Raw genomic sequence first — 21,090 nt, 5'->3', positions numbered from 1 at the left:
AGATCAGCATGCAGTAGGTCACGATGGTTTTATCATTTCATTCACTCATTCACTTATTTACTTCACACACAAAAAACTGATCTCCTACCATACACCAGGCATGACTCTAGACACTGGAGGTACATCAGTGAATGAGACAAAATTTTCGCCTTTAAGGATTACATATATATATTTTTTGAGATGGAGTTTTGCTCTTGTTACCCAGGCTGAGTGCAATGGCGCGATCTCGGCTCACCGCAACCTCTGCCTCCTGGGTTCAAGCAATTCTCCTGCCTCAGCCTCCCAAGTAGCTGGGACTACAGGCACATGCCACCATGCCCAGCTAAATTTTGTATTTTTAGTAGAGATGGGTTTCACCATGTTGACCAGGATGGCCTTGATCTCTTGACCTCGTGATCCACCCACCTTGGCCTCCCAAAGTGCTGGGATTACAGGCGTGAGCCACTGCACCTGGCCAAGGATTACATTTTAAAAGGGGCAGCAGGACATAAACCAATAGGAGGATATCCAGAAATGGCAAGCTATGATGGGACATAAGCCCAGTGAGATTTGAACCAGGGAGGAAAGGCCACTGGGCTGGAGCTGGAGCTGTTAAGTTACAGCCTAGGCCAGAAGCACAGTGCTGAAGCCTGAAGAGGGCAGAAAAAAAATGTCTCAACCACTTGCTTCTGCCCTCTGACCTCCTTCTGATGCCTCTTATTGGATGAATAAAATGTGTGGCCAAAGAGCCTGAGTCTGGATGATGTAAGCCCTAGGGAGAGCTTCTCAGGGCACAGAGCAGGGCAGAGAAAGACAGAATATGATCAGGGGCATGAGGCTGGGAAATAAAAGGGAATAACTTGAATCTCTCATGGAGTCAATCCGAAAATTTTTACCACTTCTAAGCTCCTTGGGGGCAAGCACTGAGTTGGATTTACTTCTCTCCCCAAGACCTAGGGAGCAGAGAGCTTGGCAAAAAGTAAATACTTGTTAATTTAGTTGCACTTTGTAGGATTGGCTCTGCTTGACTAAATGAATGTGCTTCTGGCATCAGAGTCACCTCCTGAAGATTATAGTTCTGTACTGACCCTAGGGAAATGCAGAATCTTGCATTCCAGCAGCATGCTTGGTATATGATTATGTCTAATGAACATTTGTTAAACAACAAAGAATTCTTTTGGCATGCAGAATTCTTTGCTACTCATATGCAGAACTGCAATGAAATAAAGCATTTTTCAGTTTGGAATTCTGCAATAAGCGGAAAAGTCTCATTAAAATTACAAAGTAAAACTTGAGAGACAGATTACCACCATTTAGATTTCTTCCCCCTCTTTCTTTCAGGAATCTCTCCTGTTAATGGGGATGGAAAACAGATGCATGCATGTGTGTTCTCTTTTAGACTCTACATGTGGTTATCTTCTCCCAAATTGTCATGTATTGGGAACCTGCCAGTATGGTTAGAGTGGCAGGAATTAAGTCACTGATGTGTAGTTTTCGCTCAACATTCTTTTAGAATAGGTGAGATCAAGAAGAATTAAGAAGATTTCAGAAATAGAAGAACAAGGAGACCCAGGGAGGGAAAGGTGAGGAGGGCAATTCTTAATGTTAAATGGGTTTATTTGATGTCTGGTGGGAACCAGATTTGTGCAAACACTCAAGGCTTGCAGAATACATTTAATACATGCTTTTGACCTATAAGGACACTGAATTGAGAAAAGGCTACAAGAGTTGTCTGGGCTTGTTCTTCAGAAGGAAAAAGGCAAGGTGTAATAGGGGAGCTGAGTACATGTCTTATGACCCAGGAAACGAGAGCATTGTTGTGGTGTGATCAGAGCCAGAGCAGTGTGGCTGAGGGGAGGCAGTAAAGTAAACCACACTTAACCTATGACTTCTAAATAGTCAGGGCTAAGCTGGACCAGAGTTGGGCTTTTCTTTGAGTTTACAAAGCAAGTCTCTACTGATGTTTTATACCTTTTTCTTTCACTAGTCTTCAGGCTGTTGAAACATTTTCAATTTGCTTGTCATTTGCTGTTGTTTTGTCTAGGTGAATCATCATGAAAACTAAGTAGAGAGAAAAAAACAAACAACCCAATCATCAGAGAAAGAATATTTCAAAACTGTCCATATTTAGTCATTGACTAAGCTCTTCCCAGTTTGGCTGGGAAGCTCCTTACTGCTTTGACAACCAGGTGTGAAGATGACTAGCCATTCATTGTGCAGAGACAATGCTATATGAAAACTTTACTTTTCCTTGTGGACATGAAGACTTTTTTCTTAGCTCCCTTGCATCTAAGTAGACCAGATGGCTGTGGGCCTCCACCCCAACCCAGCAGCACCCACTGGGCTATAGCAAGCCAAAAGGTCACAGAAGCCTGTGAGGGGACATGTACTCAGATCTCCTATTACACCTTGCCTTTTTCCTTCTGAACAAGCCCAGATAACTCTTCCACTCCTATCCTCTTTTCTTGGTCTCTTTTTCCATTTTCCTTCATTTCTTTAAAAAGGAGAGCAAAGCCGTTTCTGCAGAGAGGCTGGGGCCAGGGTCGACATGGAGTTTGGTTGCAGGGGTGTGGCATCCTTTCCTGCCAGAAAAAGAGAGGGGTAGAATGGATGTAAATCAGGTCTATCCCTGGCCTAGCAGAAATAAATCCTGCTTAGTTTCCCACTGTAATTGAGAGTGGAGATATCCCCAAGATTGTCATGGGAGGGCGTACACATCTACAGGGAAGCTTGGAGTAACGTGGGAGTTTAAAGAAAACGCCAAGAAACTCTGGGGCATCTGGCTGGTGTGCTCGAAACTGGGAGTGTGGCACCAGTTGTTTTGTGTTTGAGGCTAGTCTAGTCTATTTATATGATTACAGGGCTTGGAGAAGTTTACGAAAAGTAACCCTGCCATGTAGAATTTCCCAGATATGATGGCCTCAACTGAATGTTATTGTTTAAGTACTAAATTAGATCAAAGGTTGAGCACCTTATGTTGGTTACATTTTACCTGCTCATTTGGAGGAGTAAGGTGGAAGAGAAAGGCTGTGAGGGCTGGTCTACACAACAATGAGATTTTATTTTCTAAAATGTTTTGTTGCAAATGATGATGCACCTGTGACAAGCTGGCTGTGGTCAGGGTGGAAACAGGAAGAGAAACCACACTTAACCTATGACTTCTAAATAGTCAGGGCTAAGCTAGACCAGAGTTGGGCTTTTCTTTGAGTTTACAAAGCAAGTCTTTACTGATATTTTATACCTTTTTCTTTCACTAGTCTTCAAGCTGTTGAAACATTTTTTCAATTACTTGTCATTTGCTGTTGTTTTGTCTAGGTGAATCATCATGAAAACTAAGTAGAGAAAAAAACAAACACCCCAATCATCAGAGAAGGAATATTTCAAAACTGTCCATATTTAGTTATTGACTAAGCTCTTACTGAATACAGCTTTACTGAGAGTGATGAGATTACAAAATAACACTGCATACATTTTACTTTGTTGTTCCTTATATAGTACCAGCATGTTTGAAGCAAACAAAGAAGCTTTTTTGCCAAAATATGCTGAATAAATAAAAAATTTTTAAAGAATATCCAAGAGAAGTAATTTATTTCAAATTCTCTGAGAGGGCAAATTAAATGGTCTTTGCCCAGTGAATGTGCTGGAGGTTAAATCTTTATTATTTTAGAGACTTTAGTTCTCAAAATTTGCAATAGAGAGAGGACTGTTTGGAAAATTATTCTGTAGGTTTTATTGACATGAAAAGAAATACTGAAAAGTAATTCCTTTTAATGCTGCCTTTGCCGGAGAACATATTCATCAGTGGCTGGAATAGGAATCTAACTCACTGAGAGATTACATAAATTCATTTGGTTGTAACTAAGGGAAAAAATTAATGAGGTGATTTGAGTTTCTTTCATCTAGTAACTTGAATGAATTCTGAAGAGACTTGGCGAGGATAACCAGCAAAAAAATAAAATAAAATAATTGACCTATTATTATTTCAGCTGCTGGGTAACATGCTATTTCTCTGATACATTGAACTGATGCTTTATTTGATTACAGGACTCAGATATTACAAACACAACAAGTCCTTTTCTTTAACAAAAAATAAAAGGAAGTATATGCTTGGATCCTAAGATTTTGGAGTGTAATCGAATATAAGCTTAAAAAATACTAAAAATATTCCGCTTGGGAAATCTGGAGAAACAAGGTTTCTAGGAGCAACTGCTTCAATAGTTGGTTTAACGAATATGTTTCCCTTACACATGAAAAAGGGCACACATTATTTTGATTCTGCATACTTTTATATATTTCAATTGGCAATGCAAGATGTTCCAGGATATGGAACTTTCACCAACCCTTATGTTCCATACGCCTCACCATTGTGTTATGTCAGAGAGTCCGACATTCCGAATTCATATTGGTCTTTATTTTCCTAACTGTTGAAGCAGAAGATAGAACAGCAATGTACCCAGGAATCTGGTAAGCTCAAATATGTGATTTTCTGAGTCTTTAAACACTTCAGAAAATAAATGATAATTTCAAATGATTTATCCAGCTCTAACATGTCTGCAGTTTCATCTCTAGAAAGCTATTGCCATGTTTTTGCACAACCTATTTTATCAAGCTTTGATAGAAGAAAAACCCTCTAGTTTCAGTATCTCTTCTCAGTATTCCATCATGTAATGTTACAATTGGTTGATTCTCATTTATTTCAAGCCCTAGGTCCTCCTCTTCATATAATACTTCTAAAACATCAATAGGAATACATCTATTAGTATGCATCAAGGAATTATGTCTATTTGCCCACTTATGATATGTAACCCACAATAAGACACCTTTTTCTCTAAAAATTAGCCATACACTATATGTTTCTCAGTTGTATGAGTGTGTGCATATTGCATATACACACATATACATATACCAAGGTAATATACCGCATCCACATATAGCAAGGTAAAAGATTCTTTGCGTAGGATAAGGAAACAGCCCAGTGTTTTTACATTAGTAATGTCTTGATCCTAATTTACAGCATTTGTAGCCCTTACTTGAGTGTTACCATTAAATACTTAGAGATTAAACTTTTCATAAGGGGCAATGATATAAAATTATTCCACAAAGGGTACTATATGAACCACTTTTCGCAGTTCAAATAAAATATTTTAGAAATAAATATCATAACTCTAGCAATAACCTGTCTACACAAGGTGGAGACGCTGAGATTAATGAAAACCAAATTATATTTCCATATATCTCATGTTCAATTTCTAAATAGCTTGTTTTATTTTTCAAAATCCAATTGCACATAACCCATGATTGATGGGCCACTTCCTCTCCAAAACAGTCAAAGAATAAAGTGATAAATTATAAGAAAGGAAAATAGATATCATTTACTACAGTCATTCCCTTTCACCAAAACTTGGCAGACATGTAAGAAAAATGCTATCAAGTGTATACACTTTGATATATAAAGCTAATTTGAAGCAGATGAGATTAATAAAAATAGAACAGAATTAGCATATATTTTTATATATGTGAGATGTGTATTTGATTTTTACTTAAGAAATCGGGAAGATCCATATGAAATGGAAAACGATGGCATTCACCAACAGGAGAACCCATTCATCCAGTTTCCGCCAAATCTACAAATTCCAAATATTTCTTTCATTACTGTCACATAAAAGATGGGGGCAAATCGAATTACTGTTCTTGGTTGTATAAACTTCAGGCTATCTAAACTTCAGGCTAATGTTCCTTAGGGACATAGTTTTATTTGGTGATCTTCCCAGGGCATACATTAGGACCAAGGTTGCCTTTCAACAGGTTGGTGTAGCCTTTAGGGTGAGGGTAAGGCTCCCAGGGTACTTCAAATTCTTCTTTAATAGAGGACAAGGGATAAAATGCAAATACTTCTAGTCGAAACAACCAAATGACTTAAATTTACACTGTAAATTAAATGACTAATATCGATTCCTTCATTGAGAGCAGGATTATGGCAGAAAATACAATGGGGCCTGAGGTATGGAGGACGAGGAATGTTGGCTAACAGAAAGGTTATTAACTTTACAGTCCCTGGGTGGAATCCCTATTCCTTTTCAGTCAGATTTTGTTTTAAGCTTTATTACGCTGTCATGGGATATCTTTCAAATCTTATTCTCAATCAAGTATGGGGGCGACTTTCGTTGAAATACAGAATTAAATCTTAAGTCTTTACGGATATCGATGATTTTCATTTTTAAATAAATAAAATCTATACGAATATCTTCAACTTCGTAAAGAAAAAAGGGGAGAGAGGAAAATAAGCTTTTGAACATGAAATCACTTACATAAACCTCAAGTGTACTAACGTGTAGAGGAAAAAATCTCAAATGTGGGTGTAACCGCTATACTTTCAGGAAACATGCCGCCTTGGAAGAGTGCCTGTAACGAATTCCGTCTGCCACCCAGTGGCCACTGAAGTAAATTTGTTTTGTTGGCTAAGGCCCTGGATTTTGCTAAGAAAAAAAAAAGAAGACACAGAGGTAGATTATGCCATACCAGGCATTTAAAGTCATCAAGACATGTGCCTCGACATATTTTACCATACAATCAGTGTAGTAAATGTTAAATATTTTCCTTTTCACGAACTCAAAGGTTAACCACGTGGCTCTATAAATAAAGTGTTCTTCCGGCGTCCCCGCATCTACCTGGGCTCAAATACTGATTGGCACGGAAGACACCGAACTGGCCCGGGATTCCCGAGTCACGCTGTTGGGCATCGAGAGGGTGCAGCAGGACACGCCGACGGTGGCCTCGGGGAGCTCGTCGTCCTCCGTCCACTCGTTGAGCTCGGGGCTGAAGCACTGGATGCACTTCTTGTACTTCTTCTCGCCCTCGTTCCAGCCCCCCACCAGGTAGGCGCGGCCGTGCAGCGCCGAGGCGCCCGCCGTGCTCACCCCGACCTGCAGCGGCGCCGCGTAGCTCCACTGGCCGGTCGCGGGGCTGTAGCATTCCACGGTCAGCACGTCCACGCGCTCCCCGCGCGGCCCCACCTGGCTGCCGCCCATCACGTACACTCTGTCGCCCAGCGTGACCGCGCAGTGCCAGCCCCGGGGTGTGCTCAGGCTCGGCAGCTCCTGCCACGAGTCGCTGGCCGGGTCGTAGGCGCATACGGAGCGCGAGTAGGCGTTGGCGATGTAGCCGCCGGTCACCAGCACGCGGCCGTCGGCGACCGCGCCGGCGTGGCAGCAGCGTGCCACCTCCAGGGGCGTCTTGGGCTGCCACTGATTGGTGGAGGGCACGTAGCACTCCAGCGAGGCCAGGCTGCCTTCTGCGTTGCGGCCGCCCGCGGCGTACAGGAGCCCGTTGAACACGCTCAGGCTGAAGTGCGTGCGCTTCTGGTTCATGCTGGCCAGGTGTATCCAGGTGTTGAAGCGGGGATCGTATCTGGAAATGGCAGAGGAGGTGTGACAGCCTTGGCGGCGGCAGCTGCGGAACCCCTGTTACTCTGCAAACCACGAGTGGGAAGCCTGACGCTCCCCTTGCAAGGAGGCGAGGGACCTGGCCCAGCTCCCCACCTGGAGGCTGGCGTTTCTCGCTCAGCCAGTAACAATGTGTGACACTTGGAAAAGGCAAAGCCGGCATTGACTCCCCCTGGCCCCCGCCCCTCCTCCGTTTATAAGATCACTCCCTTTATGCGGCACTTGGAGAAGAGCCCAGAGACAGAACTTTCAGTCCTTCTTTCCTCCATATTCAAATATCTATCATCCAGTGGGATTTACGAGATGTGGCTTTTGTGGCGATCAGAGGTGGGCACCGCCATATTAAAGTCAATTCTGCATATCTTCAGATGCCAGCCATTTCTAGCTGCCTCTCACTGTTTAAGATACAAATTGACTGACTGGATTTCTCCACTTCTCACAAACCCCTTATTCCTACACCTATTCTGGCCATTGTGACAGTAAAGCCAAGCCACTCCACATCTTCTCTTGTCTGTTAGACTGAGATCAATGAAACTCATGCCTAAAAGCATCAACAAAGGCTTAACTTCGTATACTCTTCTATTTTTCAACACTTACAAAGAAGACTTTTTAGTTTAGGGATAAATATATATATTTTTTCAGTGCTTGGAACTATCCATGTATACGCATTGAAACTGATTTCGACTTGAGTACTAACAGGTGTCTTTTCAACAGAAAGAAAACAAGCACAGTGTGAACTGATCCTTTCCTGTTGACGTAGTTTAGAAGTATTGTAAATACAGAACTCACTCCTTCAGTCTGATGTTCATCTTTGTCCCATTTAACTCCCAAATTAAACTTAACTATAGTTAGAAATTAAACACTAAAAATTAGTTAATTGGGTTAAAAATGCATACATACATGGAATAAAGAATATTTTTGATGAAATACTACACAAATTTTCAGATCTTGCTCATTAGTTACGTTTGACTTTACACTACTACCATGATATAAGCATGACTTTCTGAACATTTTATATAAATGGAAATTTAATTTGTATCATAAATACATAAAATAATATGGGATTTGAATTCCATTTTTTTGAAGGATGTGTTATGCTTTTACTCTTTCTGTATGTGTCAAAAATACACATTTTCTGTTATTCAGTTTTCAAATAAGTATTTCATATTAATTAGCTACCACAATTTCAATGATCTCATTCTATTTGCCAGTTACGAATTTGACAGTTGTCAGTAGCAGTCACTTAAATTTTGCATTATTTTTATTATTTCTTACTAGTGTTAAAAACTAAATTTGTACTTACTTTCTGTCGAAAGTCAGTGTATTGTGAAGAGTACCCAACTAGAAATGAGCAAATGTGAATTGCTGCTTACTGGTGTTATAATTTCTCTGAATTTCAGGTTTCTCATATATAAAATCAGAATAATCATATTTTCCCCACCCACTTCACAGGCTTGTTTCAGAAATCTATAGTGCATAATATATATGAATGCACTTTATATAATATAAAGTGCTGAACATACATAAGGTGGCATTTTTATTATTGTTGGTTTACTGAGCCAATGATCTAAGCTAATAAGCATGTTTAATTTACTTCTATGTGAGGGCTATTTCCCTATAATACTGAACCATTTCCGTTCCTAATAAAAGATCAAGTACCTGCAGAAATTGCTGACTGCATGCTTGGCTTGATTTCTTGCATCATTCTGGTCTTCACCACCAGCTACATAAAGAAATCCATCCATCACAGCCACACATTGATTAAAACTTTTGGATGGCATTTCTGTAAGCTTGCTCCATCCATTTTCAGGGTCTCTATACAAGATGTCTCTGCTAAGGGACTTCTCAGTAAGGCCTGGACGTCCCCCAATAGTGACGAGGACTCGGCAGCCACCTCGGATTCTTGTTCGCCTAGATTGCAATGTGTTCTGATGATATGGAAGCAAGTGGTAGTTCATAGCATCTACAAGAAGTTTGTGACAATCAGCATCTTGCATCATTCTCGGTACAGATTGGACATAATTGACCAGGTCTTGTGCGGAGATGGTACCAAAGCGAATATTGCTCAAAAGATCTGCAGCGTATTTTACTCTCTTTTGGTCAAATTCTAGCCATTTCATTGCAATCTGGAATGCTACTATCTCAGAAGGCAACTGTAAGTCATCATCTATAAGAAGTTCATTAATTTGTTCAAATGTAAGTTTCATAAACTGATCTGATTCTGCAAATTCAAGGAAGTTATCCCGAATAAATTTCTGTGCTGCTGCTTTTGCATTTTTCAGGGAGTATGTTTCAGCAATATTAACTACATACATGCAATTCTCAACACTCATCTCCCGTATCAGAAAATCACTGCACATCTTTACAAGAGTGTGGATCTGAAGGTAAACAGCAGCAGAAATAATGCTTCCTATTGTATACAAGGAGAGAGTGAGCTTTCCAGTGTAGGCATATGCGATGACAGTGGCCAGGCCTAGCGGTGAGATATCATTGAGATCCACCCTCTGAGTTGACGGGTCTTTTTTTAGGATGTTGTAAAAGTACTCACTGCATGAAGCCATCACTGACTTATGAACATCAAAGGATTTGGTTTTGGTACCAATGACTAAGTCACATAGGAAGTTCTCCTGCCGCATTTTACTTAAACCTTCCAAAAGGTTGGGGCCATAGGACGCATCTGTTAGTTCAGAAGAAATGCAGCTAAGGCCATTGCCTCCCTCTAGTAGCCCATTCAATGCATTCAGTTTGTTTAGGGGGCTATCTTCTAGGATTATAGTCATCTCATTGATATCGCCTTTGTTCTTTTTGACAATCTTCTTTTTGGGTGCCATGTTGGCAAATCACTGTCACAGGCAAGAGCTCGCTAAAAAAAAGAAAAAAAATGGCATGGTTTTAATTATGCTTTAGACTTTGAAATACTACACTGAGAAACTTTTCTTTTTCATAATAGTTTATATGGCATAAAATAGATTAATTTTCAAAAATAGATTTAAAGACATATTAAAGTAGATGCACATTGTACAGTTAACTTCAGCATGAAGCATTGAAGACAATTCTAGAAAGACTGATGTTATCAAATGAGACCTCTCCATAACTGTATTGCCAAGTAATTATAAATATTTCTCTTTCTTTCTTTCTTTCTTTCTTTTTTTTTTCTGAGACAGATCCTTACTCTGTTGCCCAGGCTGGAATGCAGGGGCATGATCTTAGCTCACTGCAACTTCTGCCTCCTGGGTTCAAGCGATTCTCCTGCCTCAGTCTCCCGAGTAGCTGGGCGTACAGGCATGTACCAGCATGTCCAGCTAATTTTCGTATTTTTAATAGAGATGGGGTTTCACCATGTTGGCCAGGCTGGTCTTGAACTCCTGGCCTCAAGTGATCTTCTTGCCTTGGCCTCCCAAAGTGTTGGGATTACAGATGTGAGCTGCTGCACCCAGCCAACATTTTCTGATTGATATCGCCTATACAGTAGAGTAGTAGTTAAATATAATTTAAAATGAGCTATACAGTAGAGTAGTAGTTAAATATCATTTAAAGGGCTTAGTTTACTCTCATGAAAAAGTGAATTATCAACACTCTGAAGGTTTTCCTCAATAAAATACTAAAATTCAGGAATTCATGTGAAATGTAGAAAATATTATAGAAAGATGATTTTATACTTGACTCGAATTTAGTGAGACACATATGATAAATACTATAGGATTTTGCCAGAGAATTTAACAGAGAGGGACTCTACATTCCTATATGAAGAGATGGATGTCAATTCAGTGAAATTTTAGTTGCTACCTCTATATGGTATTTTTTCTTTCTGAAACTTGATAAAATGATTTCAGAGTTTAACTGAGGGAGTGAGTATAAAAGAATATCTAGGAATTTTGTTTAAAAATAAAGAAATTCTCACCAGATGTAAAAAATTACAGGAACTAAAAATTTTGGATCAGGAATTAAAAAAAAAATTCAGTGGAATAAGACAAGAGGTAGAGAACTATAAATTCAGCAGAACAAAATAAAGGGTAGAAACCCATATATGTATATGCGTGTGTGTGTGTGTGTGTGTGTGTGTGTGTGTGTGTAGATATATGCGTGTATGTGTGTGCATATTTACATATTTATATAATGTATGGGTGTGTGAGTATATTAGGATAAATATGGCACTTAAAAATCAATGAGCAAGAACTTGTAATGATAGCATTAGGTCAATGGATTTCCTACTGTATATATTCACTAAAAAATCTTCCAGATGAATTAAATAACTAAGGAACTTACACACATATACAAACTTATGTAAGACCAGAACAAGCTAGGGTTCTTGTTTTTGTTTTATATCGTAGGGAAGGGAAAGCCCTTCTCAGCTGACACAAAATCCAGAAGCCAGAAAAGACTGAAATATCAGAATATAGAAGCAACTCTTTAAAAGGCAAGTATTTTTAACCTTTTTTTTTTTGAGACAGGGCCTCATTCTATCACCCAGGCTATAGTGCAATGGTGTGATTTTGGCTCGCTGCAGCCTCGACTTCCAGGACTCAAACAATCCTCCCACCTCAGCCTCTTGAATAGCTGGGGCACAGGTGCATGCCACTATGTCTTCCTACTTTTTTTGTACTTTTTGAAGAGAATAGGTTTCACCATGTTGCGCAGGCTGGTCTGAAAGTCCTGGGCTCAAGCAATTCACCTGCCTCGGCCTCCCAAAGTCCTATTATTACAGACATGAGCCAACTCACCCAGCCTAATCTGATGATTTCTTTGGTGCAAATACACTCATCATGGCTGATTTCAAGGTATCAACTGCTTAACAATCAGCTCGCCAAAATTTCTGAAAATTAAACAATCAGTTCTTGCGAGCCAGTGCAAGCCAGCTCCAACATAACACTACAGAAAACTTCTATCAAAACAGGTTTATGCTAATTATTCAACAATTTGCTCTTTTCACTTAGCAGTAACTCATGTACATCTTTCCACAGAACTACATGTATAAATCTATCTCATTCTTTCTAATCAGTGCATACTATCACATGGTAAGGGTATATCATACATTGTTCAACTATTATCCTATTGATAAGCATTTAGGTATTTAGGTATTTTACAATTTTTGTCTTTGTTGTGTGTGTGTGTGTGTGTATGTTTTAAATCCCACTGTAATTTCATCTTGAAGGGTAAAACTCAGCTTGGCTCTCCTTGGAAGGTTTTCAATTTGATGGCTGGTGTATATGTTTAAGTAATTGTATAGCCCTTCTATTGTATTTGCTCCCGCTCTTATCCATGCAGAAGAAGAGTTCAGGCAGGCAGAAAATAGAGATGGCTTATTTCTTTTCCAGGGCTTTTGTTTTCTTCTTTAAGCTCCAATTGTCATATTCACATTTACGTTTTTTTATAAAAGAGTAGCACATAGATCCTTCTTCGTTCTTTTTTGCAAACAATGCACAAAATGCATCCTTACCTTGTGAAAATAGATCATGAACCCACTATCATTTTAATGCTCAAATGCATTAACTTATGTGTTGAGTGTCTCCTTGTTGGATTTTCTGGAAGAAACTTTTGAATATTTGTCCAGGAAGCAGCTAACAGATATCTACGTCGGTGTGGACAGCACAGTGCTGGGAATGATGGAGCAGTACAAGATGTAACTTACATTAGAAAGATGAGACATGGCAAATGCAAAATGTTAATAAGAAGCTAGGTAAGCACAGCAGAGTATATTTTGGGAGAAAAGTCCTGTCTGTGTTTCTGGGACAACTCTTGTGGCCAATTTTTTTATTTATATAAATACAGGGCTTGTAAATGCTCATTGTTTTAGAGGAAATACTAAGGCTGAAGAATAATCTCAGTGCCTCAGACTGAAACGATAAATATTCTGTTTATCCACCATTAAGACATTGTTTCATAAGTAGCATGTAAGGGCAATTTAAAAAATATTAATTACTGATGAAACAGGACATCTATTAAATAAAATGGATTCAGGCCACAGTGCTGGGGCTGGGTCCCAGAGGACATCCCTGGGTTACACTGTGTAATTCTTCAGTTACTAGATCACAGTGAGACCCAGGAAAGGGTGGAAGGGTGGGAGGGACTCAGAGAAGCTCAGGGCAGTAGCTGTTTGGCTATTTCAATTTGTTTGATATACAGATAATATTTACAGAAGGATGTTAGTATTTTAGCATACTCTCTGATCCAAATGGAATTAAATTAGAAATTAGTGACAATAAGCTATATAGGAAAAACACTTAGTTTTCAATAGTTGAAAACTAAACAATTTCCCTTTGAATAATCCACAAGTCAAGGAAGAACTCACAGGAGAAAGAGAAATTTGATATTTCAAATAGAATGACAATGAAAATAAAACATAAATATCAGTTTTACTACTTACTGCAGTGTGACTTTTGATAGATTAGCCTTTTACAGTCTCCATTGACTTATTTCTTAAGAGAAGATTATAACGATGCCTGCCTCTAGGGTTATCAATGAAAGCCTAATGAGGAAATGTCTATAACAGTATTTTGCAGAGTACTTGACAAAAAGTGCGTGTTCAAAAAAATGTGAACCATTTTCATGACAAGCAATAGCCTCTGTTAGTTTTCTTTGGAAATAAAGAAAGGAGCCCGTTTAAGCTTCCGAGTGAAGTGAATCAGAGAAAGCCACCACATTGTGGACAAGCAGGAGGCAATATGGGACAGTCACAGTCACTCAGCAAAGAAGTGGTAAACAGTAACCAAGGGAAGATTTCTGGAACATACATTTCTATGAGATTCTTTAAAACACCAGGGAGAGAAAAGGAATACATGCAAATGCACAGGCTGAGAAAGAGATTATTACTTTGATAGACAGGGGTAACCCCAAAAGTTCCAAAAACTTGGGGCATTTGGTTATAGGTTAGGTAAGCAAAACAACGGAGTACATGGAACAGATTGAATCTGTGTGTCTGGATTTAAGGATTCAAATAAAAAAAGACTATTGAGGTGGGGTAGTGTTAGAATGGGAGGTTTTGCAGATAACATGAATATTATTGGGTCCTGGTAGCTGGAGAGTTTTAAAGAGAAGCATGTATAGGAGGGAGAAGGTTATTAGAAGTAGAAGAAGTGTTTCAAACTGAAGCAGGGAGGCATGATCAGCCTGTCATGGGTATTCAGAGATGGCTGAGGACATGAGGGAGACAGTTGGGCAGGTAATGTTAGGTCAATACATACAGGATATTAGGTGCCAGGAAGACTTTGAACTTGATAAATTCATATACAATCTAGAAGGACTAAGAAATCTCCAGGAAAAGAGAGGGCAACTTGAGGCTAGACAAAATAGTGTTATCAGTAAAAACTCTCTCTCCACTTTCTTTCTCTTACTTCCTATTGATGGCTTCTTTTTCCTCCCTTGCCTGACCTTCATGCTGCTCGTGGTGTTCCCACTGCTAACCCAACCCTGGCCTGTTCCACTCATGAAAACTTCCATGCCCCTCTTTTTCTTTATATTTTCTTGCCTTACCCTATTTCTCTATATGACCTCCCTGGATGATATATTAGCTAGTCTGACAAACGAATCCAATCTAACCGGTTAATGGGCAGATCTACTCTTTTTCCCAGATATACATGGTTTTTGTTTTGTATGTTAAGTGTCCTTCTAGACTCACATGCAAATTTCTATCAGAGTAGCATTTGTATATATGCACGCGCGCGCGCACACACACACGCACACACACTGACTTGCTGAATATACCACGTGTGTTTCAGAAGAATTTGTATTCTGCAATTGTTGGGTGTAATGTTCTATAAATATCAATTAAGTCAGGCAATTGATAATGTCTAGGTAATCTATAACGTTATTGATAATGTATAGATAGATATATACACATATGTATTTATATTTTTTTTTAATTAAGGCTTTTAGGGCCTGTGAAATCACTTTTTAGTGATAACTGGCTTATTTAGCTCTCTCTAAAGTGAGGAGAGGGAGAGCAACAGGCAGGAGACCATTTAAGAAACATGAAATCAAGCTGAGTGCTGTGGCTCACTCCTGTAATCCCAGAACTTTGGGAGCCTGAGGTGGGTGGATCACATGAGGCCAGGAGTTCAACACCAGCCTGGCCAACATGGCAAAACCCTGTCTCTGCCAAAAAATACAAAAATTAGCTGGGTGTGTTGGCATGCAACTATAATCCCAGCTACTCAGGAGGCTGAGGCAGGAGACTCACTTGACTCAGGAGGCAGAGGTTGCAGTGGGCAGATATTATACCACTGCATGCCAGCCTGGGCAACAGAATGAGACTCTGTCAAAAAAAAAAAAAAGAAAAAGAAAGATGAAAGAAAGAAGGAAGGAAGGAAGGAAGGAGGGAGGGAGGGAGGGAGGGAGGGAAGGAAGGAAGGAAGGAAGGAAGGAAGGAAGGAAGGAAGGAAGGAAGGGAAGGAGAAACTGTTAAAATCAAAGCCTGCAAACAACTTTCTTGGGGCCAGATTTTCCTAGATATGCTCATAAATTCAGTCTTTCTTTAGAGCTGCCATGATATCTCATTGCTGGGTCTGCAACTCATAAGTAAGGCTGTCTATCCACCTGCCCAAGTGTTCTCAGTCTGTGCCATGCTCCTCCTAAGGACACTGCTGCAGGCCCTTCAGTGGAACCTGAGGATCAGCGTCATTGCTTTGAAGCTGAGCAAAGCTCTGATGTTGACTTTAGGGCTGCAGAGTTGTTCATTTGTTCCTATGTCCTAATAAATGCTCTGCCTGTGGCCCTGCTCCTTTATCTCCCAAAGCCACTGCTTTTCTCAACTTAAGGAGGACTGTAGGCCAGTAAGAATCAATAAGCTGGGAGGCTGAGGCGGGTGGATCACGAGGTCAGGAGTTTGAGATCAGCTTGGCCAATATAGTGAAACCCCATCTCTGCTAAAAATACAAAAATTAGCCGGGCATAGTGGCATGTGCCTGTAGTCCCAGCTACTCAGGAGGAAGAAGAATCACTTGAATCTGGGAGGCGAAGTTTGCACTGAGCCAAGATCACGCCACTGCCCTCCAGCCTGGGCGACAGAGTGAGAGTCCATCTCAGAAACAAACAAAAAGAATCAATAAGCTGCACCTTGTGCTCCAGGCCCTGTGACAGAAAAGACTAGCTTCATCTTCATAGGGGATGAGAACCTAGAGGCTATGTTCTCATGGGACATACAGGGAAGGCTTCCACGAACTCTCCAGGCCCCTCACATTGGAGCCTTTCTGGGGAGTACAGACACAAGGCACATCAGACTGGGTGCCCAGAAACACATATCCACCCAAACACACAGCATGCCACTTGACCAACCAGGACTTTCCCACAACCATGTTTAAGTTAAGAGCAAGGGCGATCTTCATGGAAAGAAGTCACACAAGGCTGGCAAAATAATATGTATGTGCAGGAAAGGAACGTGGAAGAATTTAATTCACTTCCATTTACTAATTTGGTCATAGTGCTGGGCTTCGAGGCCGATGGTGTGGGCTAAGAGAAGATGACTAGAGAAAAACTGAGTATTACCCAGTAACCAGGTCACATGTGAACATGCAGTCAGAGCAATTCACACAGGAACTCTGTGTTTTTCCACGGTGATAGAAATGTTCACTGTATACTCCTAGGCCACCGTCAATATGGTCACAATGGCAGTCAAAATGTGGCAGTGAGGAAGAGGTGTTACAATAATGAGTTGCATATATGTGTTCATATATAGAGTATAACTTAGATGCTGAGCAATACATTTTGAAAACATTCCATTCTTTTTTATTCTATTTGTATTTTAACTTCGTAAAGTTGGAGGAGGATTTTACTTACTCTTTTTAAAAGAAAAACAAACAAACTCTCTCTCTCTCTCTCTTTTTAGCAGATTGAATGTCTTATTGTCAGCTGCTCAGGGCGTCCCCAAACTTGGTAGCCAAGGCCATCAGCCAGGACCTGACTACTATACCCTAGGGAGGGCTTTGGCTCGGGTTATGGTCTGCATGGCAGGGCATGCATCTTTGCTAATCTGCCTGTGGCTGGGAGAGTGTGAAGGCTATTTCTCCATTTTTCCTAAACCACAGTAGGCTTGGTTCTGCCTGGCTACCTAGTGGGGGCGTCTAACACATTGCCTTTTGGGATCAAAGGGAGGAAGAACTTTAGATGCTTCCGCCGGGACTGCTGATGGCTTGCATTTTTCACAGAGTTCCTACCATAGTAGGAATTCTGGAAGGAGGAGCAGGTTTAGCCACAGCAGCTGAGGTTGTGTAATGGGATGAACAGCTATTTGGAGGCACTGCCAGTCCCTTTCCTTTTGGGTCAAAGAAGAGACTTTGCAGAGGATGCAAAGGGTTGTAGAAGGTCCCTCTGCTACTAGAGCTATCCTTTCATTCTGTGGAGGAAGCCCAGAGAACTCCCCTTCCCTGGCTATAAACTCCACAGCCTCCCTCCCTCTGCTCCATCTGCTGTCACCTAGAGCAGCCTCTTGACTACCCTGGAAGACCTGCCCTTTAGAAACTGGGCAGAAGGGTAACAGAGACGCAATTCCACACTCCCCTCCCATGCCTGCTGCAGATCCTGGCTCTTGGGCCATTTCTAGTGGCATGTATTCAACACCTGATAAGCAGCTGGGCAGAATTACGTAAATCATCACATTTTTCATCATCTTTTGCATTTGCCAAATTTAAGTATAGTAATTCCTAAATATACGTCACCAAGCAGGAATCTGTATTATGCATTTAATGTAATGGATAGCTCCATTTCCACCTTAAATAACAGCTATATGGCTAGCATTTATTAATTGAGGGTGAACTGTGTGCTGAGCCCTGGGTTAAGTACTTTTACATAATTTTATTTTTTTTAATTTAAATATTACAGATATCCTAAAAGGTAGGTTATATTATGTTCATTTTACAAATGAAGAAGTTAAGAATCAGAGTAAAAAAAATTTGTCCAAGATCACATAAGTAAGTGTGCAGTGTGTACTGGAGCAAAAATTCAAACCCATGGAAACCCTGGCCCCCTATACTGTCTTCTTTAAATCCAGGGTAGGATAAAAACTGTAGTAGGTTAAAAGTTAGCTTTTTCTAACATGGGAAGATTGAGACAGTGCAAACTACAGCTCGTGTTTATAAAAGTAACATTTTTTATATGGAGAACATGAAATGGTTCTTTCTGGTTCCAAATATTGGAATAAAAGAGTTACCTTTTTGAAAGTAAAATACATTTTTTTGGGGACACATAGATCGTGTGGATTTCGTTATCCTATTAAGGGTAGTAAGAATGTGAAAATCCAAAAGGTTAGGGAAGCCAAATAAATAGGGCCAAGGAGGGCTTGCATAAATTTGTTGATCAGATAATCAAGCATTCCTTTAGAAGTATTAGATTGAATATGAAATTAAAAGCAAATATTTTCAATTTCACGTGGTTCAACTTAGCTATAGGCTGTGCCTAGCTTTTACCTATAAAGTATACAGACTCTATGCACAAAGTTAACTATAATTCTATTCTCTAAGGCTGGATATAGAACACAAAGACACAGTACAAAAGTTTTTGTTTGGGTTTTGTTGAAAGCTTTAGTAAAATGGCCCTTTCTCTTTCCTAGTATTTTGTGTGTTGGAAGGAGAGGGGGTTACAAATTGAGTTTTAAGACTGATGCCTTTTTGATCATCATAGAACTGAAAATTGGGTTTTGGTATTCATTCTGCTCTAACCACTTCATAGACCTGTGGCAGAACATCCAGCGTTTTAGGATTTCAGCTTAATCATTTGTCAAACAAGGAGATCCATTACTTTTTCTTGTATATTGCAGAGAATTATGAATATACAGCTTACTTTTGGTGTCAGAATTGTCAAAATCTGTTCCTACACCAATTCTCCCTTTAATATGGTCTTCCATATCTCTAGAATCCACTCATTATCAGATGGGGTTGAACCGACTGAGACAGGGTTTCTTCACACGGGATCTACGTATCTGGGTCTGAACTGCTAGATTTAGCAAATAAAAATACAAGATGTCAAGTTACACTTGAATTTCAGATAAACTATGAATCATATTTTAGTATAAGTATGTCCCAGGCAGTGTTGGGGACATACTTACACTAAAAGATCATTTGTAGCTTACCTGAAATTCAAACGTAGCTGGGTGACCTGACTTGAACCTGGCATTCCTGATCTGGGTTAGGTATCAGGTGAGTCCATGAGTCCTGTGGAATAGTCTGAAACATATTGCGTGCATGTGTTTATGCGTACTTTCCACACAGTGGGCTCAGTGTTTTCATGAGGTCCATACCCAAAATAGATCCAGAACTACCGGACTGAGAATAATGCCTCTAAGCAATGGTACATAATTGGAGCCTTGTCTGTAAGTGGGCAAGTCCATGTGAAAATACTGCACGTAAATTCTTCCTGGCCCCAAACAGATCCCAGATGAAGGCTCCCAAAAGCTGGTTACAGAAAAGTTATTACTTCACATTTAAGGTCATTTTCCTTCCCATGGCCCTGCACCCATGCTTCCTGGGAGAGAGTCTATAGCAGGGCAAGCTGAAAAGCCATGTGTGCTCAAGTGTCACTGTCACCCTCATGCCAGTGTGAACTGGGATCCCAGAATGTCTTCTTGCCAAAGGTGCGAATCAGCTGCTCTTGCTCCCTGTCCTGGACACATTCCTATCACTGCATCTGTCGGCGCTCATCAGCCCTAACCTCCAGGAATAGAAACCCTCCTGGCTTCTGTCGCTTGTCATTTTAAGTCCAACTTTGGGGGCGGGGGGAGGTTTCCATTTTACCATATACTTCCAACATGATTTTTAATACAAAATGTATGTCAGCATAATGATATGTGCACATTTAAGACAAAAACCTATTTTTTAGCCAAATAACAAATTTGAGTTTTTTTGCAGGAAGGATACTGCTATTTTGTCACTAGGTTATATTTCTGGGAATTCAGAGATGCCTGATTTTTGTGCCTCGAACTTGGATAAAATGGTAACATTTTATCCAAACTGATCAGTACCAAATATTTAAAAGATTTTTGATAAAAATAAAGGTAGAATTCTAAACTTTGTGAACAAAGCCTAAGAATTTTCTCTCCTTCTTCTCTATAAAGTAGTGAAAGAAAAATATATCTTAAGCTTTAGAGATTGAGAATTTTTGTTATCAATTACAGGTGGTTTTACGTTTGTAGGCATCACTCTCATGCATTTCTGTTACTGTGACATTCTCCTAACACATTATATTTCTCAGATTTCAAAAAAATGTTTTTTGCCTCCCAACTTCAGATTAGGGACACGAACCACCTGACCCAGCTGTAGACTCACTGCAGTAAAATAGCTCTACAACCGCAAACACTCAGCCCACCATCTCCCACCCACGCATCCACACACACACCCCAGGATCTAGAAGGCAGGAATTGGCGACTAATGGTCCCAGCTCCTTACCCTCCTGGGTGAAGTGGCAGCTCAACTTGAGATGATGAAGTTTTAGCAGGAGACTCCTCTTGGGAAGGGATCTGTGGAGACAGAGAGAGGGAGAAGGAAAATCCGGTGAGGAGCCACCAGCAGCCACCTGACAAGACCCGGCTGCAGCAATTTTTAGAGTGACCCTTTGCCGTCCCACTGGATAAGGCAGGCAGCGAGCGCCCTCCTCTCCGTCTTTGGCCTTCCACTCCCCGGCCAGCCGGGGGCAGGGGGCGGGGCTCCAGTTGGTGGAGAGGGGTTGGGTTTCTTGACCTGACCAG

The 21,090-nt window shown here is 40.4% G+C and overlaps 1 protein-coding gene across 6 annotated transcripts in view; it reads right to left on the bottom strand.

The window, feature by feature from the left end:
• Positions 1–2,503: 2,503 nt before the first annotated feature.
• The window catches only part of KLHL31 (kelch like family member 31), a 152,310-nt gene continuing 133,723 nt past the window's right edge, over positions 2,504–21,090 (bottom strand). For 2 of the 6 annotated variants that reach the window (XM_074398192.1, XM_074398193.1), the window contains 3 exons: positions 20,792–20,862; positions 9,081–10,284; positions 4,244–7,386 (listed from right to left, as the gene is read on the bottom strand). In XM_074398192.1, the coding sequence (XP_074254293.1) occupies positions 6,654–7,386; positions 9,081–10,252 (1,905 nt within the window). In that variant the 5' untranslated portion in view covers positions 10,253–10,284; positions 20,792–20,862 and the 3' untranslated portion in view covers positions 4,244–6,653. The other 4 variants (XM_074398195.1, XM_010337155.3, XM_003926382.4 and 1 more) reach the window with 4 other exon arrangements.

This window comes from Saimiri boliviensis, chromosome 4 (genome assembly GCF_048565385.1).
Source record: "Saimiri boliviensis isolate mSaiBol1 chromosome 4, mSaiBol1.pri, whole genome shotgun sequence".
NCBI classification, from domain to species: Eukaryota; Metazoa; Chordata; class Mammalia; order Primates; family Cebidae; genus Saimiri; species Saimiri boliviensis.
Note: the sequence above shows the minus strand (reverse complement) of the source record. Positions and strands in the feature narration are given on the sequence as shown.